The 25747-nt window shown below is 44.8% G+C and overlaps 1 protein-coding gene across 1 annotated transcript; it reads right to left on the reverse strand.

The window, feature by feature from the left end:
- Positions 1-5757: 5757 nt before the first annotated feature.
- LOC104081269 (E3 ubiquitin-protein ligase NEURL1-like) lies at positions 5758-20028 on the reverse strand (the record flags this gene model as incomplete). Its single annotated transcript, XM_009583938.1, has 3 exons — positions 19965-20028; positions 10742-10983; positions 5758-6079 (listed from the first exon to the last, which is right to left on the reverse strand). Coding segments are annotated over exons 1-3 (628 nt in total), but the record flags the coding sequence as incomplete, so codon positions are not given.
- Between the last annotated feature and the right edge of the window lie 5719 nt (positions 20029-25747).

Here is a 25747-nt window from a genome sequence, read left to right on the forward strand (position 1 = left end):
GCGGCCAGTGCAGGCGGCGGGAGGGCAGGGCCGGGCGGGGCCGGGCGGGGCAGGGATGCTGCCTCCCCGCCCTGGGTCGGGCGGGGCCAGGGGCAGAGGCCAGCCCAGGCTCACAAGCACAAATTCTCCGCTGTTTACAATGAAATGCAAAGAAAAGGAAAAAAAGCCACTGCGTTCACGAGGCCAAGATGAGCTCCGGCTTGCTTGCAAGTGCTGTCTCTGGCAGCCTTATCATCATAAGCAAGACAGACAGACCTGGAGGACAGACAAACCTTCAGGCACAAGGAGCTGCCTTTGGGCTGTGGGCTAACTTTCGGGTACTTACTGCATCTGGAAAAATATGTCCCTCTGGAGGTGCTAAGGCAAAGCAGGGATTAATTAAAATGGCGAGAGACAAGTTATTTATTAAACTGTTTTCACATTTTTAGCCGTGTTAGAGAGCTTTCTGCAGCTGCCATAGAGACAACAGCTACAGACAATAAAACTTTATGAGCAATTTAAATTCTCTCTCCCCTTAGGAGATGCGGAAAAACAATGACAACTGACTGTTTGCAGGTCGTGTATATCTTGCCTTCATTAAGTAGGACTCTGTTTAAACACATATTATTCTTTTCCATCAGATTGTCACAGACTTCCACAGAGAGGGTAAATAGTTTATAGCTTCCACTTTCAACAATACACTATAAAAATGCACTGCAGTCATATTTGATTATCCCATTTTGTTCAGTGCGAAGCACTCTCGGCAGATCAGTCTGCTTATTTGCATGTGTCAGACTAGCAACAGAAATGGATTCCCGTGGGCAATGGAAAATAAGTTTTGCATTTGGAAAATAAAATAGTAATAACCACATAGTAAAATTGCAGACGCATGTGATGATAAATTAGATTTATCATCAGTCTTATACCATTCACACCTGAAATTTGCCCATAAATCCACTTCGTTTGAGCCTTATTTAATGTTTCTTCTAAAGGTGCCCTGGAGCTGGAGATTCAATTTACCTAAGAACTGACAGGGATAAAGAAAGAAAAACATATTTCCTTCCTTCCCCACAAAATGTGCAACTTCCTTGTCAAATATACACTAGCTTGAGTCCCGAGATGGGTACATTTCCATCCATGATCAGTTCATATTTTGACTTTTGATACTTCGCAAACATGAAGCAATAAGAAGCTAGGAAGGGCATCTGGAGAAAGAAAAGATTTCCCAAGTATCTAATATACAGCACTGCCAGTTAATTCTACTAGAATCTGTATACGTATTTATGACTGAAGTATATATTTATATTGTTTCTACTTCAGGTAAATGTAATACATATACATTTAATACATGTGCATTTAAAGTTTTCCCAGTTTGCAAGGTCTTACTAGTTTTTCACACATTTTATCTTTCCAAGAGGTGGTGAAGCTTTGCTTTCAACAGGTGCCTCTCAGTGTGCCAATCTAAATACAACTAGCCTTGGTTTTCCAAGTCTGTGCGGGTAAAAGACTAAGACTACTTTGAAATACCCGATGAATGAAAATACAAATGGATGGGAGAAGAGCATGAACGGAGTAACAAACAATAAAGGGGTTTGGTTTGCTGACCATACTAGTAACAAACGGGACTGAGGAAAATGAACAGATCGTTCCTCACGTTACCCCACTGGAAATACAGGGCAGGGGCGATATGCTGAAATCATAATTTCTCTGCAGTCCCATTTTTCCATACTTTTAGAGCATATCTGTCATGCTTTGAAAGAAAAGACAGTAGATGCTTGGACTAGATGACCTTCATAGGTCCTTTCCAATCTCAACCATTCTGTGATCCTGTGCTACAGTATGACTGCCAAAAAATTGGGGCAATTTTCAAAAAGGCACCATACAGCGGGTAAACCTTGAATTCCCTACCAAAAGGTACAGGAAAATGCTGAAGACACGCATTATGCTTTAACTTACACATCACTGAGGAAAGCTGCCACCCCTGCTGTCCAGTGGTGAGTCCATAGAAAGGGTACATGAACATTTCTTAGTCTATGCCAGGCTCACCAGCCAAGTGCTTGAAAGAAGCAGGCTAATGTGAGACAACACCATTTGGTTCCCATGAGCTGCCATCCTTCCTCCAGGGCTCTGAAGACCCCAGGATTTAAACAGCTGGTTCTTTCCTTTTCTTTTTTGACGCTTTATCATAGCAGCGAGGCAGCAGATTGCTTATATTCCATTTTTCTCGGACTCTTTTTAAAGTGTGAATGAACATGTGTGTATGTTGAAGTGATAACATAAGGCTAAGCCACATTCCTAGTAAATATTACTTTAAATTATCCTGGAATGTAAAAGTGCACTTGTGCAAATCTAGCTGCCCAAAAAGGAAGCAGAGCTGTAAACCATCCTGCCTGCAAGTTGAGCATATTGGCAGGAGAGTCACTGTATAAGGGCATGTTTACAGGTCACTTAAGCCTGCATCTATGCTAAAACTCATGCCCTGAAACACAGAACATGCATGCACTCGATTGCAACAACCTCTCCTATGCCAGCCTTTACATTGTGGCTGGAAAGCAGCTGAGACCTTGAGGCGCTCCAGATTCCAGGGTGACTTTAAGCCTTTTTATCTCTAAAACATAGGTAGAGGCAAGGAGAGCAAGGAGTGACCTCCTACCAGTGACCAAGCGTGCAAGCACTGTGAACCGCATCACTGAAGCCACCTTCAGGGTGGATTTAAGCCAGTCTCTAATTTTGACTCATTCCAGCAGTGACAGCCAAGGCATGGTCCAAACTCAGTTCCTGACCTCCCCTTGGCTGAGATGCAGTAGACCATGCAAGCCCTTTTTACCTGTGAACAAAATCAAGTGGGCAAAGAAGCTGCTTAAAGCGCTCCACTTCTGAATGCACAGCAAGGACAGTCAGACCCAGGAACACCTGCGACAGCCACATAAACTTGTGCATTGCCAGCAGTAAAGACATGGGTGTAATTATCAGTAAGGCTGATGCTATGGGTAAAGCCATAAGCAGAAGGAAATGAAAAATTAAGGTACAAACCAGCTGTTTCTCTTTCATCCACAGGCACAGTTTTGTGACGCTGGAGTGTTGTGCAGTGCCTGTGATGCTGATAGAGAGGGAAGCAGGACTGAGCCAGGCAACAAGGCTGATGGCATCCCTGAATTGGGTGACACTGCTGTATAACCTCTGGCAAATCATTTAACTCTCCCAGGATTTGGGCTCCCTTTTGTTCAACTCTCTCTTTATTAAATCTGTAAGACAGGAACAGTGTCACTAGACTTGGTCATTGCCCTGATTTACTGGGTCCCTAATTTTGGCTGGAACTGCTACTGTAATGCAGATAAGCAAAATGAAAATGTTAAGTTTTGGAAGTTGTGACTTTTGGGGACGCAAATGCACACTGTGCATTCCCCTGCAGAGCTGGGATCTTGCGGTGACACAAGACTTACTGCTGCATGTCCTCCCTTCAGGCAAGTCTGATTTTGGAAGTGAAGTTACATTATTGGGAGTGGAGAGGGAAAAATTCTGCGATAAACAGAAAGACAGCCGCCAGAAATAGTAAAGCTTTTGTTCAGATTCTTGGGTGAAATACACAGAAAAGCAAATGGAGGCAGTGCAGTATGACCCTGGAACCTACAGTCACTGGGAAAATAGTGAAGCTGAAGAACAAGGAACATGTTTGGAGTTGGGGGGCAATAAATCACTGAATTGGAATCTGAAATGCTAGGCTCTTCTGTTCAACATACCACTCCAGCATCCCCAGCCTCCACCAGATGCCCTGCATGCCATACCAGGCTGAATTCAACCATATGTTTGTAGCTAAGCTATGAAATTCATTTGTCAAGTCCCAGCAGTTTTTGGCAAGTTGTCCTGTACTATATGTGTGGTCTGCTACACTAAAACAGGCATGCAGAGCATTGCAGTGGGTATGTCTATAGGATCTAGAGGCAACACAGCCGACGATTTCCCTGCTCTGACTTTTAGTGCTGTGTAATAATGAATGGAGATAGAGAGGTCTCAAGCTGAAAATGTTTCGGCACAGTTGCTAGGCTTAAAGCCTGCTGAAGACTGCTGGAACGAGCTATAAATATGTATCTGAGCTCCACGCCAACTGTGTAAACTCAGAAGCTGCCTGCTTCATTCAGGGACTTTATGCCCACCAGAGAGTCCGGAGCCTGCTAGACTAGAAGCAAGTCAGTGGCTGGCAAGAGTCACATTTTCCTTGTGAAAAGGGATGTGGAAGATGCTAGGACAACGCAGGGGCGGATGATGGATAGGAATGATTTCTCGGTGTTTTGAAAGGAAACACATAATCCAGAGTTATGGGCCCTCATTAATCAGGCGGAGGAGTCCCGAGGTGCCAAATCTCACAAGAACAGCCGGAGGACTTGGAGTCATTTGTAAGCTCTTCCTAACTGAACCCTTGGCATGACACTTGCCCAAATTCTAGATCACAATTCAAATATCACCACCTTGGCTTAAGAACAGTTGCCTAGTGGCTCCGATTCAAGCTGATTCACAACAAAAGATAAATCTTTCTGCTCCCAAAAGAAAGCAAAAAGCTGCCGAGAAATTCTTTAATTCCTCTGTCTTGTGCAATAGTTTTTGCAGCAAGAAGAGGTCAGTCCCATTTCTTCACCTCCTGAACCTACATCCCTCTTCCCTCCCGTGTAGGTTGCTACAGGCAGTCCGGCCACCATATTTTTTAATACAGCAAGCAGTGCAGAAAGGAGGCAGAACTGTCAGAAAAAGGCTTCATTAAAGTTTTTGATATGTAGCATGAAGATCATTTTAACAGAGATTATCAGGCTGCACAACAGGAAAAAGCCAGGTCGTCTCTCAGCCTAGCAAGATCATCTCATCTTCAGTAGGAACTTCAGCTCATGAAGGTCAGCAGATACCACCTAACCTTTTCCACAGTGAAAACAAGACCCATGAAACTACTGTTACATGGAGAGGTGCTGTGATTTGCCCCCTAGAGACAATGCAAAGCCAACTCTAAGGCTGCATGCTGATACCTCCGGTCCCGCAGCAACCTAGCTGCCCCTTAAGTTGGGTCCTTGGAGACTCTTTTCAGTTATTCTAAGATGTATAAACTCAAATAGCCCAAACCTTGACAGCCTGCACGTTTGGGGCTAGATTGAGTCCCCATGAATGCCAAACTATCTCCATTTCAGCTGAGGGTGGCAGAAGACACAGGCACTCAGCACTCCTCGTCCTCCAACCCCAACTGTATACCCAACCTTCAGGCTCCAGAGGACAAATCAAACTCCTCTGTGAAAGCAACATCCTGGCAAAACCAGCCGCAGCTTCTCCTAGATAATTTGGAAGATATCCATGTTTCAAATCTGCCCTCTAAACCAGCCAGAAAATCACAGTAGTGCCACCCAGGAAGGATTTATCCATGACACGTAAAATGCATGTCCCCACTTCGGCGTGGGGAAAGCAGCAGAGGAGATAAAAAGGAAGTTTTACAAGGTATATGCCACACCCCAGACTATGCTCTGATAGAGCAACACCTCCGAGCAGAAATCCACTTATTTACAGATGGCTTCTAGTGTAATACTGTGTCGGTTGTTTCCCACCTCTCACTCGTGTTATATTTACGTACTAAGTTTCAAACACCCACTGATCCAGGCTGAGGTCGTGAGATGCTCTGGGGAGGAACAACGGCCGTTTCCCTGCGCCTGTCCCAGCACAGCGAGGGGGACAGGCAGCGCCAGGCTGGCCCTTTGCCGGGGATGGCTCAGCATCACCCCTGCGTGTTTGGACCCAGGTACTCACCTAAGAGCTGCACTCCGCGGGTGAGTCCGTAGACGTCGATCAAAGCCCAGAGAGGCTCTGCCGTCCTCACCCCGCTGAAGAAGAGCATCGCAGCGGAGTCGTTCACCCGATAGAAAACCCGTCCTTTCTTGTCCACCCAGAAGGCTATGATGTTTCCCTCATTCGCAAACTCTTCTGGCAGAGCCTTGGCCCAAAAACCGCTTTGGGAAACCAAGTCGGGGCAGGCATACTTCGGCAGAGTGTCAGGGTTAATCCTCGATGGATCCTTGGAAGTAAACCCGAGTCGAAGAGCCCCACTCCAGCAACACTGCTTTTTAGTGATCTGCAAAGATAACAGCAGCAATAACAACGTGTGGCACTTGAACATCTATTTACACACTACAGGCTCTATGCCATTGAGCACCGATGGGCAAAGCACAGATGAGCCCACTAGATTTACGAAACATTTTACCCACCAAACATTGCTGTAGCTTTTTCAGCTGCAAGCAGCAATGCTGCACACTTAGGATACAATGCACATATTTGGGGGGCAAAAAAAAAATCAAATTAGATCTATGCGGAGAGGTGAAATGTAATTACAGCTGCATGATGACTCACTTCTATTCCTAGGGTAATTCCTTTTGGCCTAAGAATCATCCTCTCACAAAATGTGCCAAAAATGGCCATAAGAGCTTTTATCTCAGCATCTGCAGGAGCAGAGCTGTTCCCCTGTGGTGCTCAGATGATGGGGTCTCTCATGACCTGAGAGAAAAGCACTGGCTCCAGAATCACAGTCACCACCATAGGGTGTTCTGGGTTTCCCAGCCAAGTAAAAGACAGTCTTACCCCTGTTTAGCTTGTCAGATTGGATGAAATCACAGCCTTGCAGTGGAGAATGTGTGTGGGAAAGCACAATGTAAAGTATTTAACGATATTAAATACACAATTAAGAGGCAACGATAGATGTTGTCTTATGATTGGGGAAAATCTATTTATTTCAGCTGTGAGTGGTGTTTTTCAAGATATGTTGTGCACATCTACACCCCACCTGGCCGTATGCGGTTATTCAGTGTGTCTGGGGTCAGGAACATCTGCTGTAGTTTTTGGGACGGTGCATATGTCATATTCACCCTTCTGCACCTGAGAGACAGCAGGACAAAGGATCACAGCTGCCTCCAGAGTCATTGGCTTCTTCTCACACGAACTGAGCCCTGGACTGAAGGGGATCTGAGGGGAGCAGGCAGTGGGTCCTAAACACGTGCAGCACATCCAAAACACCACCCAGTTACAAGGTCTCTTTCTTCCCATGGAAGCAGGGAGTCTTCCAGTGTTAGTATGGTCCCCAGATGGAGATGATGCCCTTGGAGAATTTTTTCTCTCATTTTGTTGTTTGAGTATGAAACTGCTGGGAATTGTTCCCTCAAAGGCATTCAGTCTGTCAGCATCCAGACTATGAAATGACAGACCTAAGGATGCTGGATCCAAACCTGATGTGGGGTCAGCACAGCTCCTGCATGCCAGTTGACACATAATTGGTGTTTCTGTCCATGCACTGAGCCTGCAGCAAACATGAGAGCACTTGAGGTAGCCCTCTTCCACCAAAGCCTTGGCAGCCTCAAGCAGTTTCACTCTTGGCTGCAGGGCAAGAGCAGAAACATGGATAGGTACCACCTACCAGATGTCACACAAAACTTGCTACTTTACTGTAATTTCTTGCTCTGCCAAAGGTGCTAATGGCTCAAATGAGTGGCAATACCAGAGACTGAACTGTCCAGGTCTGCAGGACTTTGTCCTCAAAAGCCTGGCAGCAGCCCCTCATGTCCCAGCTTGGAAGCACAGGATTTTCACCACGGGATTCTCCAAGACATTTTCTTTGGACTTCTGAATTCTCTTCTAATCACATTTGTAAATACTGCATTTTTCTTTCACATGTTCCTCTCCAAGGCAAATTTGGAACGTGTGCCCTTGGGGGCACAACAATCTCACAACAAAGACATTGTTCAAAGCCTCGAGAATTCTGTTTTATAATTAAAGTATCAGAGAAAACAACTCAGAGCTTCAGAATGAAGTTATCAACAGACAGTTCCTCAGTTAAGAGAGTGCCACTCTTTATCCCTACTCAGCCCAGCCAAGCACCTAAACTGTTTACATGAAACACCTGAGCACTGACCTCAGTCCCAGGGACCATGGGAAGCTCCTGCTTGTGGGATGGACACTGGGGTGGCACTAAAAATGACTGAAGCAGATTTGCTATTTTATATGCCTGGCCAGGATGGGATGGGATCATGCATGTACCCAGTGGAAGAGGGGCGGATGGGGCGTGCACGTGACCAAACAGGGAATATACGCATACTCCAAGAAGAAGCCTGGATTATTTATTGCAGCAAATTTACTGAAAGTCCTAAAAGCTTTTGGGTCTGAGATAAATATGGCCTCATTGTTATTTGTACAATTTACTCTTTCACAGTCTCTTGCCAGTACTTCACAGCAATCACAGGCCACATGAAGTAAATATTCATATGGTAATCGAGGCTGCACATGTTCCATGTATTAATCAGCACCTATAAACAGTTCTCAATACAGTATGACCACAGGCAAACTAAAAACCAAATTAAAATCTAGTATGAAGCCTGCCAAGAATTAGACACAGCTGGACAAAGGGTACACAGTTTTGCTAAAAAAGGCAATGGTTAATGATGGACCAAATTCTCTCTTCAGCAGCCACTGCTAGCAGAAAAGCTTGGGAGGTCCACTGGGTACCAGAAGGGGAGGAGAAGATACAATCTACATCCAAACTGCTAAGCCATGGCTGCTTCCGCAGGTTCAGGCTCCCGCTCTTTACTGCCTTGTGCCTTGTGTCACCTTTGACAAGCTCACTCCACTCCCTAGCAGTGCTCTGAATTACATGGAAGAAACCATACTGGGACATATATCTCAGAGGCAAAGAAAGAGGAAATCTGGCTGCTTGATGGCATTCCCAAAGCTGCAAAGAAATCTCAGAATAAAACCCGAGATACAATACCTAATAAACAGAATGAAATCTCCTGACTTCTTTCCTCTAGTTTTCTAAAGGGAGTTTAAACTTTATAGGACCTGAACGATTGGGTTCATGGTTAGTCTTTAGCTGGTAAGAAGATTTAAGATGCCGTTTTCCACAGGCACACACAATAACAAGGCAATTACAGGATGGACTTAATCAGAAAAGCAAAGATGTTTTCCCTAGAGTACAAGTTCTGCTGAAGCCTGTTGATTACTCCCATGAGACCTTCCCACTGGACTCAGCACGAGCTCTGCTTGTAAATCCCTGGTGCGCATTTGCACGTGTATTCTTCCCATACGTTATGCAAGCTAAAATCCTGAAGTATACACTGATAAACAAGTGTGAATTTCCAGAGATAGCTACATTGTTTCAGAATGAGAAAGAAACAACCCAGAACCTTTGCCTAAACCGCTAAACCCACTCAAATCTTTGATGGTGTTTTCAAATACGAATGCTGCTTTCATCTCCTCCCAAATAATTTTTCGCAGTTGTTTGTCCAAACTGCTGGCCAACGTGGGAAAAAATCCCATTAGGCAACGTGAGGGAGTCCTGCTGGGTTTCTAGCCTGAACGGAAGCAGTAAGAGCTCCACAGGAAGCGTTAACAAACCTGTAGGAGGGATTTTCTACCTATGGGCCTAAGCCTGAAATCACTGAGATCTCCCTGTGTTTTCAAAAGGAGGCACATTCCTTGTTTCTTGCTCTTCTGCTGGCTGTGAGGGAAGAGGCAGGGAAGGCTGATACACTGCTATGGAGCAATGGGCAACAGCAGGATCGTTCAGATTCAGTAGCTATATGCAGATAAACCTCCTGGAAAACTCCTTGTGTGTAAATGAAGGATTTGTAGGCCGATCTTTCATGTGTGCCATGAACTAAAGTCTGCCAAAGATGATGACCTACTTCGGGCCAATGAAATGCACAGAATCAGCTAAGAACAGAAAAACACAGTCCCACAAGCTGAGGGCATAAAGACTGGAAAATATCTGTGGATGAAGCACCAAGGGCCCCAAGCTCCTTCAAGGTGCTGAGAGCCTAAAAAGCGCTAGGGGGACTGATGAATTTCTTCATCGGGAAGCAGCGCCCAGTGCACATGGAGGCATGTGGTCTTAGAGGAGCTGAATTTCCCACGCCAGCTGCAGCACAAGGGCTACCAACTCCATCCTCCTGGCTACCACAGACACAAAGGAAGTGAGATTCGCCTCTGCCAGCGAGAAAAATGTGATGCCTGCAATGTTCCCTCCTCTGACCTTAATGGTATCGGGTGACTGATTCAACAAAGCAGTCAGCAGACCGCCAGAAAGATCCTTTTCTTAGATGGCAACTGACCACACTGACTGCTCCTTTCACCCTTTCAGCAAAACCCTTTCATCTTCCCTGCCAAGCGCACGACCAAGCACCTTCACTTCCAGGTCCTTTTCAGCTCTTATCTGTTGGCCGTGGAGAGGCTGACTCCCACCTCCATGAGACCAGCCCTCATCGCTGCCTTGTTTACAGGAAGAAAAGGGCTCGTTTTGGAACTGAACGCGTTAACGAACTCCTCACGCTCCCTCAGCTCGCTCGGCAAAACTCCTTTGCAGGATGCATGCAAAGCCTAGAGGACACATTGGCTAGAGAGATACTGAGGCTGCTGCCTTTCAGACTGACCAACACAGTCCTTTTTTGTTGCTGTTTTCCAAGCAGTCTCAACTTAATCTGTTGTTCCTTGTCTAACATCCAGATAAGCTCTTTCGGAGCATGGATTTCCCTTTTCTTCCCAGTTTCTACAGCGGTCTGTACTGATGGCTCCAAGAACTATGATGACAAAAGCAGAAGTACCAACAAAGATCGCACATCTTCAAGGGCAAGATCTGACTACTGTGCTTTTCAAGGAAGGGCTAAAGATCTGGTGCAAGCACCAAAGCCTGGTACACCCCAACAGTGATTCACAGCAGCTCACATGGCAATAAGAGATGGTATCATTTACTCACCTTAAGCCTGACTTGTTCATAAATAACGATGGGCCTGTTGCTGAAGGTAATGGCATTGCAGAAGCTAGCCTGGCGCTTCACTGCCTTCTGTGTCGTGTCCATGATGATCTGCGATCCCTTCGTGTGGGGATGGAAAAGCAGAGGGCTGATGGACAGAGCTCCACACTGTGGGATGGGGAGGCAGTGCTTTTGCTTGTGGTGGCATCGGTGGGAGGAAGCCGAAAATGACCCACCTATGGAATCTGAAAGCAAAATGGGGGAAAAAGGGTTTCAAATCTGCTGTGAGTAGTAAGCAAGAAACTTTCAATGCAAAAAAAAGCAGGGGCACTTCAGAGGGGAACTATAGATCAGAATAAAAGTTAGTCAAATCCCCATCCGTAAATCACTAAGGCTTTCTAGAGCATCTTGAACAATAAGAGGCTACAAGGATACAGAAGGATCCCGTCTAGACAGTCTGATAGTACAGAGCACGACATGGAGAACGCAGCTCAGCACTGAAATCACAGGCCATTTTCAGGCCACACATCAGAAGAGAAGGCAAGAATTGCTTCCAAAACCGGAGCAAAGCACTTGTGAAGTTGCTGTATCAAAGCTGTCAAATTTAGGGAAAATCTTCCACTTCCAGAGGACTCCCACACAACTTGACCATTTGTTGCACTCCTCCTTTGCAACAGCAACTCCATCAATCCTTGCCTCCGTGTGTCCTGTCTGACCTCGTTCAGTGCCAGCTCAGACACACACATTGCTAATTTATACTCAAGCCCCACTCAGCAATAACGCGCCTGGATTCCCCCACCAACCACCATCCATTCTCCTCTCTCCTCCACTGATGGGAACCTCAGCCGAGGTCCCACTTGTCATGAAGGCATTGATCAGCACACTATGATTACAGTGAGGAAAGCGAAGAGGGAGAAAGGCTATGAAGCAGGGAGAAGGGTACATCTTTCTCTAACCGAGGCCCTACACAAAGAGTCAATGCAGGATCAACACAGTTACGACAGCAGCTTTGTTCATGAATGAATGGATGCGTGAGTTCTTTTCAACAGGGAGCCTGCAGCAGTTCAAGCACAAAATAATCATTATACTGAACACAAGTCATCTGTTTCCTTTTCCTTGTGTGCACATACACACTACATTATGCGCGTATGTTTGGGAGGAGATACTCGTAGATTTGGAAACAGAGTATCAATAGAATAAAGGATTATTCCGTGATACATTCAGGGATGCCACAAAAGCAAATATGACCTTAACAATGTGCCAGTTTGCACTGTAAAGATGCATGACCGAACAGTACGGTTAAAACCTCTATCCCTCAAACATGCAAACTATAGAAACTAATTATATACATTCTTCATGCAAATTAATTGCTGACAATTATGTCTTTATAAATATATAAATACTATACTATAACACTATAAAATAATGCTTACACCTCGAATGTAATACTTGGCTTTGTAATAAAAAGCCTGGACCCTATACCTCCCAGCCTTTGGGGTAGTTTTGGCTTGTAGCTACATGAAGTTGTAATGGCATATCATCAGAGCAAGCTTGAATAACTACCAAAAGAACTTAAAATCCTGCTTTCCAATGAGAACATTTTAATTCAACTTCAGCATCAGTCACTCCAGCCTTCTCCTCTCCTCGCTGTTTTTTTCCCTCGCATTTTCAGCAACAGTGCTATCCCTTCAGAACAGAGCAGAGAGGCCAGACAAACAGAACTTTAAAAACTTTCATTAATGCTTCAAGGGAGAGGTGAAGGGAGTTATTTGATGCTAAAAATTATGTGGAATATAAGTCATCTTCCTTCTCCTGTTCCTCACACATGGAGGAGGAGAAATAAGGTGCCGAGTACCAAGAAAATGTAGAGGTTCACCTGAGGAGGCAGGTTGGAGAGGGAAACCTTCAGGAGGAACAGACTGCGTGGAAGGGGCAGCTTGTCATGGGGAAGGTCAGGACGCAGCGGCTCACACAAGCCTGACCTTTTCCCTTTGGCCACGCTACTGACCCGGGGCAGTGTAGCCTGCCTCTCCCACAGCCCAGACTGGGTGGTGAGAAGACAACACAAACTGCAGCAGCCGCAGAGAGAGAAACTTCTGAGGTTACCTCCTAAGACCTGTTTAATTAGAGGCTGTCTTACGCACCAAAGAACGGGAGGTTGCATCCCTTCCAGTATCACTAGCTTTTTTCCAAACCAGATACGTTCTCTATGACCACCCCTTTGGAACCCTGTTAAGCCCTCGGCTTTAGTGATACCTTGCTGATGAGTTCCTCATGCTTAATGGTATTTTGCAAAGAAGTATTTCCTTTATCACTGCAAACATGATGCTGTTCACCATCAAAAATGGTTATGAGCCAGAGCCAGCAAAAGTGGTCAACTTAACCTTGCTCCACTCCACCTCCCCAGGTGGGTCATGCTGGTCTGTAGGGACAAGAACGTTGACAGATGGTCAAAGCAAACCATCCCAGCCTCTCTTTTGGCAGAAATTTTTCAGGCCATTGGATCTTCTCATTGCTCATCTCTTAGCTGCCTCTCTGTTTTTGTTATATCCCCTTTTTATAGGTAGACTAACTAAAAATAAACATCTAGTGTAAAAACTTCCATTCCTAAATTTTTCAGCTTCTCTAAAATATGTATGAAGTCACAGTCATTTCTGAAACAAGACACATATTGAGGGATATAATCAATTGTTTGAGACAATTTAAAGTCAAGGGATCCATAGAAAAATATGAAAAACTCTTTTTCTGCTCATTTCCAGTCTTGTTTTTTTTCAACACGTCTTTGATAGTTTTTAGGGGTGCATATGTGCGAAAGAGAAGCAGCTACCACTGAATATACATTCAATTCATGCCATCTTTGCATCCAGATCTGAATTTTGTAGCGCAAACTTTTTGCTAGCAGTCACACACCAAAACAAACTTGTGCAGCACAAAGGCACACACATTCTAACCTGTTTGCCTATCTCAGTGCTCTAATTTTACCGGCTAACTTGGCTGTGATAATAGCTGCCGCTCCTCTCCATAGGACATCGTGTCCTTTTAAAATGCGGTAACAGAGTCACCAAAACTGCCCACAGCTTTCAAAACAGGCTCTGATAACACCACCGCATATGTCCAGAGCACCTGCTGGAGCAGCGTTACGGAGCCGTAGGGTCCTGCCTGACCCCACGGGAAGGATGGTAGAAGAATGCTTATTTACTATGACAGCCCAGCACCGCTACGTAAGAATGGGTCAAACCCATGCCAGACCGGTGCCGGCAGGACGAGTGCCCCCCATGCAGACACCTGGAACGCAGGGCAGCCATGCTCTACAGGAACGGAAGAAACCACCCCAGGATCAGCTTCTACAGGCGGATGGAAGGATGGAGGAGACCTTCTTCTTTCTCCCAAATGCTCTTACACAGCAATGATTCCTGCATGATGAACACACTCGGGTAAGGACCAGAAAAGGTCTTAACTTTTAAAAAGTGCAACTATTTAATAATGGGTTTTTGCACCTTACAAATACTTGGAGAATTTACAAAGCAATGGGTTAAATATAAAGGCCTTTGCTCAACTTCTTCAGGGCAGCATGTCCACTCCAAAAGGAGGACACACCATGCAACTTCAGATGGCAATACAAACACCTAAGACTGGACTTAGACAAGGAAAGGGACACTTCAGCAACACAAGCTGGTGAGATACATTGCTGTCCTTGCTTGGCCAGCTGAAAATAAAATAAATCATCTGCTTAAAGTTTTTGTTCTCGCTGGGCTGGACCTGGACTCCAGCCCTCTTCCATCCCCTTGTTTAAACTACTACCCATTTTGACATCTTCAGCCTTTGCTACCAGCAATACTGGTACAATAGAGCTGGGGCCCTTGCAGTAGGTTTCAAATTTTTTTTCTTTATGTAAAAGAATTGAGTGAACCTCACAAACCCAGAGTTTCAGCTGGCAAAGTAAGCAAAAGTCCTCCTGATTTCACAGCAACCATGCAAGACTCCATTAACTGAGTCTGTCCCAGACCCTCCCCTCCCACAACCTGACTTATCACTCACCTACAAAGGTGAAGTGAAGTAATTGCTTGAAATAAAAATTGCAAACAATTAAGTATTTGAAAGAAGGCTGAAATCTGAGAGCATGTTCAAGGGCACTGCAGGTTTCCCACTCCACAACATACCACAACTTCCCCCTGACAAGCGGGAGTTGAAACAACATGCCAGGGCTACGCAAACTGGTATCTTGTGACAGAAGTCACAAGAGCAAAATCATGCCTGTTTGAAAACAGCCTCTGTGTCAATGGGCTGCAAATCTAGAGAAGCACCATGGACCCCCGTACAGCTTTCCAGGTTTCACATTGAGGGTGATAAAGAACAGCATCTGCTCACTCTTACGGTTTTAAAGACTGGATAGACTTCAGTTTTCAATTCATGCCCAACAATAGATGCAGTTTGAACCATTTCATTCAGTATTGGGTTTGAGCCCCGAACACAAAAGCAAAAGTAGTAATGTACCACTTGCTCCCCTGAGCCACAAGCACTTGGGATGGATCTTCTGAAACCTTTAGTAAGCCAAGGTGAAGGAGACATTACATGAACCGCAATGGGAAGCACTCTGAACTGCTCTGCCTTCAGCGCCCCACTCCTAAGCGCACCCTTTTCAGACCCCTGTTTGAGAAAGCAGAATATTGCCCCAAAGGTGGCACACTTCTCCCTCCATGTGCGTTAGATGTCCCTGGTCTCCTGGATCTCAAGGCCTGAACAGCATCCACACACTACATAAAAGGCAGCACTGGATGTTCTCAGCTTAGCAAAATGCATCCCGAAGCGTTAGGGGTTTTCATCAGAAGCGTTCATGCTCTGCAAACATTAGGCATAATCTTAAAGGCTTGGGACTCCTTAAATGCTGCAAGAAATGACTGGATTTAATTTTTTTAAAAAACATTTTTTCCAGTTGAAAAAATCTCGAGAGGCACCTATCAGAATACTGTTAAAACTCCTTTCAGACTGAACACTAACTGCAAGGTATTTAAGATAAACTACTTAGAGCATGTGAAATAAGTGGCATTCAGAATTGAAAGAAAGAGAAAAGATGACTTCAAAACAGAGCCCAGGGACTGACAGGCAGTAGCAAGTGGGAACAACAAATCCCTGTCCACCTGGAGAGGAGGAGAGGAGAGGTCTGGGTTGGTGACAGAGGTACCTGTCCTGCAGGTCAGTGACTGTGAAAAGAGTGGACAGGGCAAAACACCACACTATGAAAGGAGAAAAGGGTTTCAAAATTATTACGTTATCAAAAGAGACTCACAGAGTGGCAGGTGGCCTTACTGTATATGCATTTAAAAGGAAGGATTCTGAGAAGGAAGAAAAGGAAACCATGAGCGGGTGTGGGGAACACAAGGGAAGCCCTGCCCCAGGACGCACGCATGGTGCAGGAGAAAAACCCTAGCCCTGAAAGAGTACCTGCGCAGCCTTTCCAAAGGTGGATCGTTACTAGCAGCACAGGGAGAAAAAAACAACTACCAGGTGAATGCTCATAAGCCTTACTGCTTTTTGAGATGTTCCCATACTTTGGGGAATTATGACAGTGAAATACAGCGTAACTAGTTACACTGATTCTTCAGATTTGCTAATAAAGTTCAAAAGGAGAAAACCACAATGAATTCGTTGTGATAGGCTTTGCAAAGCGATTCTTGAAAGCACACTTCAAGATACAGTTTACTAAAAATAAATATTAGCTTAACACCAGTGGAAACCGAAAAGGGGTCGCAAACCTTGTTTTCTCACTTGCAGCCTGACCCAGGGCATGTGCACAGAAGAGAGGGAACCGTAAATTAATGCAAATGAAGAACAAGGGTTTCTTCACTGCCTTTAAAAACGTTTGCTGTTTTTGAAGGAATAAGTAATCACGTATCTCCAGTCTATGTCCAACTCTCCCTGTGCCTGTTACGATGATAATGACCCTATCAGATTGCTGTCACCACGGTGAACTACTCATCTTGGCGTTACAAGATGACCAGGAAACAAAGCTTTGCTCTTCCAAAAAGACGGACTATAGCTTTGCAGGTGTTGGGGCATTCAATGATAGAAATGCAAAGGGTTAATTCTGGAGCATTAAATCCAGAACACCTGAAATTATGGAGCATCTTGGGTTAAACTTTAGTGAATTAGGGACATATCTACAAGGTGGATCTAAGCCAGCAGGTCAGATCTAGCACTCCCATCCAAGACTCCAAAACAAGTCAAAGCCAAAACGTAACTTATTTTCATCTGTGCTATTTTAGCCGTGACGAGATGTATCAAGAGAGTAGGTTTGTACATAGTGTAAGATTTTCCATTTAAATTGCGAACTACGAGACAAGAGGCAGGTGCAGACCGACCACATGCACATGAAAGGAAATAACATCAGTCAGGGTGGGGCTTGGAGTTGTGCTTTTTTTTTTTTTTTAAGACCAAAAAGCAAAGCTGTGTTTAAAGTAACAGATCTGAAAGACAACAAGGGTGGTTTTACAGACACCTATGAGAAGCCCCCCCCCCAGTATAAAAAGTGGGCGATAGAAGCTGGAGTTGATTGCATGGTGATCCATGATGGATCCATCTTTCAAACCTGACTGATGGGTGGTAGGGAGTGGTTAGTTTGCGAGGAGCCCTCAAAGTGAAGAAGCTGATTTTTAATTTCATAGAGAAAAATAAAATTAGTGAAAGAGATGCAAAAAGTGACAGTAAGGACAGAGGGCAGGAAAACAGGTACAACAGCAGAAATTTGGAATAAATACAACTGGCAAGACTTTGTCAATGGCAGAAGAGAGAAGACTTTGAGGCTTGCAGAAAGCAAAGGAAAGGGGAAAGGCTGTGTCCTGAAGATAGGACAGATGCAGGCAGAATCTGCAAGACTCAGGACACTGATGTGTTTGAGCGGATTTAGGAGGATGGGCTGAACCAGACGCTGCCATTTCCTCTGCCTCTCTGCTCAGCTGGGATGTGCATTTGCCCTCCATCATGTGCAGCGCAGTAGCCGAGGAGCAGAGATGTGTCCTGTTCAACAGTCACTCCTCATGCAGAGACAATAACCTCTGGAGGAGTGCCAGGCAATCACCTGGGCACGGGGCTTTTTTAGCAACATCAGCTGAACCCATTGACTTACATGTCCCTGCTTACAACTCGGATGTGAGGCTTTACGAAGGCTTGCTTGAAGATGATGCTGAGGCTATAAGTATTCGGAAGAGTCGGGAGGGTGGCAATTTTTATAAAGCTTGAAAAAAGAAGGTAAAAGAGCTGAGGATTGACAGGAGAATAAGAGCTCTGCCTCTGTTATATTAAGCCTGAGTTGTTTGTAATATTTTATTAAAAAAGCAAAAAAACCCAGAGCAAAAATTTAGGTTGACCAAAGGAGATTTAAGTAGTACAGAGGAGAGATGAATCTGGTAATTGACTGTAGGAAGGATATGGCAGAATTAATGTTTGTGGTTGAAATTACCCAGAGAGAGATGAGAAGATGCTCCTGGGCAGAGCCTAGAGGAGACTCTGCCAGATGTGGAAAGGAAGGTGAGGAAGACCCTCAGAAATGCAGGAGAGGCAGGAGGAGAGGACAGCAGGGCAGGACTGAGCTGGGGAGGCAAACCCTCACACACTCCATCTCCAGAAGGAACAATCCAGCTGACGGCACTGCAAGCACTTAAAAACATGAAGCACCACAAAGGTGGCTGATCATGCCCTTTTTTTTTGTGAAGAAAAGATGATATCAGAAGAGAGGTGTGTGAATATATAAGTATTTCTATATGCACATAAGGCTGTCAAGAAGAAACCCCTTCCCCGTATAAATTAATTTTCAAACTTCACATCTTCAGCAATGATGCTGTGTAATCATTAACCATCTCCTAATTAGGCACTGTTTACTCAGCATGTCTCACAGTCATTCACAGCAATTCAGTCACCGAGGTGGCATGCCACAGAGCATGGCCGAAGACCTCCGGCACCGCTTTGCTTCCCGTGGGTGCAGCCCGCCCTTTGCAGGCTCCCTCCTCTCCCTCTCCCCATGCAAATCCCCCCGAGCCCCTGCAGACCGTAAGTCCACTAAGCACATAAGAACAGCAAGAGCATAAGTAACCAGCCATATGCTCCCATCTGCTGGGTAAGGAGAGAGGGGGTGAGCAGCCCCCCAGAAAGATGCTGGGCAGTGGCAGGATGAATTGCCTCGGGAGCCACATCCACTGGGATCCAGCCAGGTCCATGGAAAGGAGACTGAGATCCCTCCATCAGCAGCAGCTGCTTCTCCCACACTATCTTCTAGCTGCTCCTCTGATCCACAGGCAGGAGTGACTTGCATGTGCCATACAATTACTGATTTTTGAGAGTAGCAAGGCACTTCTGACCTTATTCTCTTTGCATCTTAGTGATTTTGTATCTTTATTATTATTACTAAGGCATTTTAAGTTAGATGTTGTGAGTAGGAAATGAGAAGATCAAAGTAAAAAATGGTACTCTGGAAGCATCCAAGATCTCTTTCTTGATTTAGAGTGGCTTTGCTCTGCTGTGATCAGGTCAGGTCTGTAAGCCGTCTAATGAGAAATGTAAAAACATATTTATGTCTTCTAACAAAAGAAAGCAAGATTAAGTCCAGTTCGGTTTAAGATTTAGGGATGTTTTAAAAATTCTGTTTATCCTTCTCTTGCAAATGTGCAGTTTGGAAATGTCCTGCTTTGCTAATATCTGATGCTTCAGGAGGAGGAGGAACAGCTTGCCCAGGGTGATGGCTGATCTGTCCGTGCTGCAGACGGTGGGACGGAAGGAAGAAAAAAACCCCAAAACTTTCCATACTACCTCCTCTTGATAATCCTTATCTTCTCAAAGATAAGCAGATACACTGTTGGCCATAAGATTATGTATACTTTATAAAATAAGTTATGTTTGCTTCCCTGACCCACTGCGTTAATGAACCAGTTCCCTGCCATAGCTCCTTTTCCAGAAACTGTCCACTTGGGACAAGCCAGTGAACTCTCCCACCTACCGTAATTCCAGTTACTCATTTTCTTAGTATAGATCAGAACTACGCACAGAACATTTTACACCTGTATTAACATTACAGAGTTCCTCCTAATTCATAATCATGTAAACTAAGCCCAACTAGTTATTGTAGACATTTAACTAAAAGAGCAGTGCTGCTGAGATTAGGACCAGCAGCACCTCCGCCCCTCCCTCTAACCTCGTACGAGCACACAGAGAGGGCAAGTTCAGCTTCTGCTCTCACCCACGTCCTCCTGCGGGTCTGCCAGGAAGCCAAACCGTGGCTCCGCATGTGCTCTCCCCGCCATGGGCAACAGGTCCCAAGGTACAGCACAAGTACAAACCTTGCATCGGTTTTGAACCAAAGCCTCATCCTCACAAGCCTAGTGTTTCCACCGTAGTGCTAACTGCACGCTGCTTTTTCCCGTCCCCTCCTGCAATACCGGGCACAGCTGTGATGAACAGCTAAACTGCTGCCCCAGAGGTAGCACAGCCCACAGTCAGCAGAGCAGCCGCTCTCAGAGGGTTCATGACAGTTCATGCTGCAAAAAAGCAGCTACATAGAAGCAGAGCCCGACTGCAAATATTTTATGGCCACGTAGTATTTCCATGCGCTACAAATCAATGTAAAAGATGTTTTCTTCAAGGGGCCTCATATAGACTGTGTTTTTAAAATGCATTCCCTCTGCTAAATATAAATCAGTAAGAGTTTTTGTTCTTCCAAAAGATTAACTAGCCTCAGTATTTTGGGATCTAATTCTGGAATACTTGTAGATGTGCCAGCATTCTCTTCCAATTTAAATACAGTTTAATGGAAAGTCTATCCTGGGCACATTTTCCATGTACGGTGTAATAGCTTGGAAGTCTGAATATTGAGAGTTCACCAGAAACAGAAGTAACCTGTCAAGGTTAAACTTTAGATATTTGTCAGGATGAAGAGGAAGGTGGGAGCAATGGAGAGCAGGAAAAAAGCAAACACAAGAGTGCCGGAGACAAGCAAATGGACCTGTAGAACCAAAATCCAAGAGATGGTAGAAAATGGTGTAACCTACCTACAAAGCCATCTAAAGAAGATGCAAGTTCAAGAAGCTATTGTCCTGAACTCAAGCCCTTGAGTTAGCTTTGAATCATACCTGTGTAAAATAAAAGATGTGCCTCTGGACTCAAGATGATGAATTGGCCCCACAGCAGGCTACTCCCAGTGCATATTTACAATGTAATGAGCTAAATTAGGATGCTGTTCTTTATACTCCTTCTATCACCGGTGGAAAGAGATAGGGTCTTAAGAGGGTAATGAAGAGCACCTCGTCTGGCTCATCAGCTGGAGGACGCTCTCCCGCTGCTCTACCATTCATCCCAGTGCATAAGACTATACATTAGGGATGCAGAACACAGTGGCCAAAAACCTCCTGTTGTTTCTGACCTCCCATATCCTAAGTGTCTTGTTTAGCACAGCTCCCTAATCAGAGGCCATTTCTCACTGAGAAAGACAAAAGTCCCAGACCGGAGACACCATCCTACCTTGCTCTCTCCAAAAATTTTGGCTCTGCCGAGTCTCCCTGATAAGGCAAGTGAACAATAAGACCTTGGAATAGCTCTGGCTCCCCAACATAGGGCAGAAAACAGGCATATCTCTGCAGAGACAACATTTGTAGGAAGGTGGTATGGGTGCTGGGCTTGTATTCGTAGCTTTGGGGCAGAGAACAAAAACCGCTGGAGGGATGCCTCTAGAAAGAGCCTGGAAAACACTCCAAGACAGGGACGGTGTCATTCATCTCACAGCAAACTCTAGAGCTGCGCTAACTGAAATATCCCTGAGATTACAGCAATTTAACCCTCAAATACCATCAAGTTCCTCAAAGCCACAAAAGGTTTAGAGCCCAACAGGCTAGGTGAGCTTAGATCACAGCGAACAGCGAAGAGCTCTTTCCTCAAGAGCTCATGGGCTCAGCCACGCTGGGGATTCAGCCTCCTCACATCCCTTGCACCTTCCCAAATACCTATTTCTGTGCACAGCACAGGTATGCCCAGCACAGCCCTGATGTGCTCCTGCCTTACAGCAGAGCATGTTAGGAAGGCATAATATTCCTTTCAAATCAGAAACATTGTTGACAACTTTGGACCGCAGTTGTGAAATCTCCAGTGGCTTTGTTGCCTCTTCTGCATTTTGCTGCTTGAATTTATAGCAAACGTCACGTGTGTATGCCCTCACCTTAATTTAGCATCTGGATGGGTCAGGGTATGTATCCCAGAGCCTGTTCTTCCACTTCTTCTCTTACCCAGCTGGACAGTGTAGATTATGTTTATCATTCAGTACCACATACCATGAAGTTTTAAGCTGTAATGCCATTTCTAGAGAATCTCAGGAAGCAGTTTTTCTTCTATCATACATTACATTTACACTTGGAGTGTGCCTTTTTATCTAATGTAAACCATCCATTTAGAGTCACTTTGAGGTACTGTAAAATTGAGTCATTTCGTGTGTAGTCTTGTTTAAAAACGCAGTGCTCAAGTCATATTTGTTTCACACTCTTCCTCCTGAAGTTCCCTGCCGTTGTTCTTTGCAGGGTCTCTTGAAAGCATGCCTGCCAGAAGCAGCTCCTTACCCCATCTGTATTTAAAGCTTAACAAGCAATTCTGAGATGTTGTGATAATTTTTCTGGAGCCCAAGTGGTGCTTTGCCCAAAGGCTCCCGTTCCCTCCTTTCTGTGGCTCAAGCGAACCTCCTCCACTAACGTCTGCCTGCAAGCGCGTGTGAAACAGATTGTCTCCAAACCTAAAAGCCAGCGCTCCCCTTCCCGCGGAGCAGCCAGCGGACACCCCAAAGTGACAGCACAGATGAAGGACAATGTCCAGCTACAGAGGCTTCCTGTGATGAAGATCTTCCACCCCTCAACGGAGACACCAAGAATTTCCAGACCACCATGGCTCCCATTCCACATTGCTCTCATCAACCAGGGCTGAGGGTCAGCCCATGTTATCCCAGGAGCCGTCTGAGTGAGCACTTAGTCCTGTCTGTCTAAGGACAAGGTTGTTTAGCAATGTGAGCAGGCCTCTGAATCTTTGCAAACCTTCTGGTGTTGATGTCTTAACACTCAGGTCATTGCTTTTTCCTTTCTGCAGATTGGTGGCTTGTAGATATACTGTCACCCAGTACGTCTTCTCTACGTCCTTTTTGTCTGTTTTCATTTCTTTCTGATAAACTGAAAATTGCCTTTTTCAGCATGAGAAAATTGCACTGCTCACTTTGTTGTTAGTCGGTACAGTCTCCAAACTATTTCCATCCACACCAGTTACCCAAATATCAAAAGATCTTCATTCAATATAAAGTCCGAAAGCAATCCTAAAGGGAAGCCCTTTAAACATACATCTGCTAGGGGTCTCCTGGCTGCAGGGTTTATGCCGTTGCGAAATGGAATATGAAATTTCTTTGCTCACAAAGGAAAAATGCACCTGAAATTCTAGTGTTGCTACACACTGACTAGACCCAGAAGGTATTGATTCCAGTGGCTTTTTTTCTTGACTATGTCTGGCAGCAAATAAATCCTTAAAGCATGGGGTTATTAGAGCTAGCAATTTAGCAGGCAGGTGAAAATTTACTATTGCCTTTACTATTTGGCCACACTTAACATCCTCTTACATGTTTCAGGATTATATGAGCCATGTACTTCCTTGAATTCCTCTTCCATTTCTCTATTGAAATCCCCCTTTCCTCTCTCCCACCTCTCCCTCTGCCCATTTCTCATTGAGGAAAATTCACAGAACGCACAGCCTTCCCCTCTGCTTGCTTTACCATCCCTTCCTCTCCAAAACATCTTCCTCCTCCACCTCCCTTGTCACAAGTATTAAAGTTTCTCAGCCACTTCACTCTTTCAAGTCTTCCACTTCCGTCACTGGCATCACCTTATCCAGCACATTTCTCCCTCACTTAGGTTTACTCTTTTTTTTTTTTTTTTTTTTTTTTAAATCTCTTGCACTCTCCTGGCTTGTTCTTCTCACGACAGACAAGCTTTGTAAATTCTCATTTAAAAAAAATGCCAAAACATCACCCCTCTCCTAAAATATAACAGGTCCTAGTGATTAACCAAGGCTCCCCAATCTCACAAAGTTCTAAGCAGCTGGATTTATTTTGGTAGCATCTACTGTAATGTATTCCTGCCAAGTAACTTGCCCTGGGTACTAAGTGAGGTTACAGAGTTTGTCATCAAAATGGCTTTTTTTTTCCCAGGTGCATTGCTGGGATTAAAACACAGGAGCTCCACGCATGACTCCCACCATCGAGCTGTTAAGACTTCCAGCCTACCTGGCAGAGCTGGCACGAGGAGCACAGGAGTAAAGCTGCCAACCCAGCGCAGGACACCAGCCCTGCTCTACAGCAACTTCATAGTGCACAAACAGAAATTATAACCAAGAACTTTTGCCCAGACCAGAGAGTCTCCAGTAGCACTGGAAGTGTTAACCACTACATGATTAAAATATTACTTTTTTCCAGGCAAATAATTTAAGTACTGCTGAGGCAAAACCAGGAGAAAGGGCAGCATTTCTCCCTTTACACAAGAATTTGGCCATCCACACGTGCATTCCTTCATTAATCTGCACTTTCTGTACCATAGTCACAAATGGAATCTAAATTACTGACTTTTCCACTCTCGTCTGGCTCTGCAGCACATAGCTTGCACCAGTTTAAACACCCTCTACCAGTAACAAACCCTGTTTCTTTAGCAGACCAGCATCTGAACCAGGACCATTGAATTAAAACACGAAACCTCAACAGCTAGTCAGGGCATAAAGTTACAGTTTATTTTAACTAAGATAAACAGCATCCCTGGCACTTATTCCAAAGAAAAAGCATGAATACTATCCCATCATCCTTCCTAGCAATTCCCATGCCAGACCCATGAAGTTATTACTCAACGTTTTGCTATAAATAGCTGCTGGACTAGTCCATACAGGAACTTGTTTTTCTTAGCATCTACTGCAACAGGTCAGCCAGTAAATGACCAAAGGTGTTGAATCCTTACTGCCTGAGGACAAGAGCACGTAGAGATGTTTTATTTTTTTAGAAGTGATCCTACCTGCTAGCCACCTCCTCATGCTGAATCTCACAAAGATAGAAAGAAGAGATGGGTCTGGCCCCAAACTGTTTACAGTCTGTATATAAGAAAAGAAACAGCAAATAATGGGAATAAGAGGAAGATAACTTTGTAAGTAATAGTATGTTTTATCTGAATTTCAGTTGATTTGAGTGAATCTGTTAGGACATGTGCTGTTCAATACCCAGGGCCGATGTGATTCCTTGTACCAGAGGACAGCAGGAGGTGACTCCACACCTCTCCTGGCACCGTAACAGCACATGAAAGAGCTCCAGTCCTCTGTGATTTGCATAGGCAAAAATACACTTCAAACTAGAAGCTCAAAGCTCGCTCTTTATAAGCCTTCACAGAACTCCCAGAAACTTTCATGGTTATTTTCTTATGACTTGGGTAACAGCGTCGACCTCTCAAGTCATTTTGTAGAGGAGGCTATCCCAATATTGCTTGTGAGAAGGAGTCAAGGAAGCCTCACCACCCGTAGCTGGGAAATTGTGTTAACACCAATGTGTACAAGCTACGCAGAAGAAAACTTCCCAATGATTCAGTCTTCAGCAATTTTATACAGCTCCAGACTTACTCACATGACCTTTCCCAACTCAGATGACCAGTTACCATTTACTGAAGTTGGGTAATATATAGCAGGTGACTCGGGAGGAACACCATGAAGATAAAAAGACGACCGCATTTCTAAATAACTGAAGGAAGAGAGATGTGCTAGAAGAGCAAGCCAGCTTGGAATAGGAACAACACGCTGTTTTAAAATCCATGCAAAAGGGCATTTTTGCATATCAGGTATCGATAAGAGTGGAAAAAGGAAGAAATTCAATGTCACGTGATCCAGAGCATTGTTCCTGATGTAGTCACATTCATGACGTGACTGCCTTGAAGGTCATGTGCAAATAGGAAACAAGCCTGAAGGGCTCAGGGGGCTTTA

The sequence above is a fragment of the Fulmarus glacialis genome, unplaced genomic scaffold (genome assembly GCF_000690835.1).
Source record: "Fulmarus glacialis isolate BGI_N327 unplaced genomic scaffold, ASM69083v1 scaffold43258, whole genome shotgun sequence".
NCBI classification, from domain to species: domain Eukaryota; kingdom Metazoa; phylum Chordata; class Aves; order Procellariiformes; family Procellariidae; genus Fulmarus; species Fulmarus glacialis.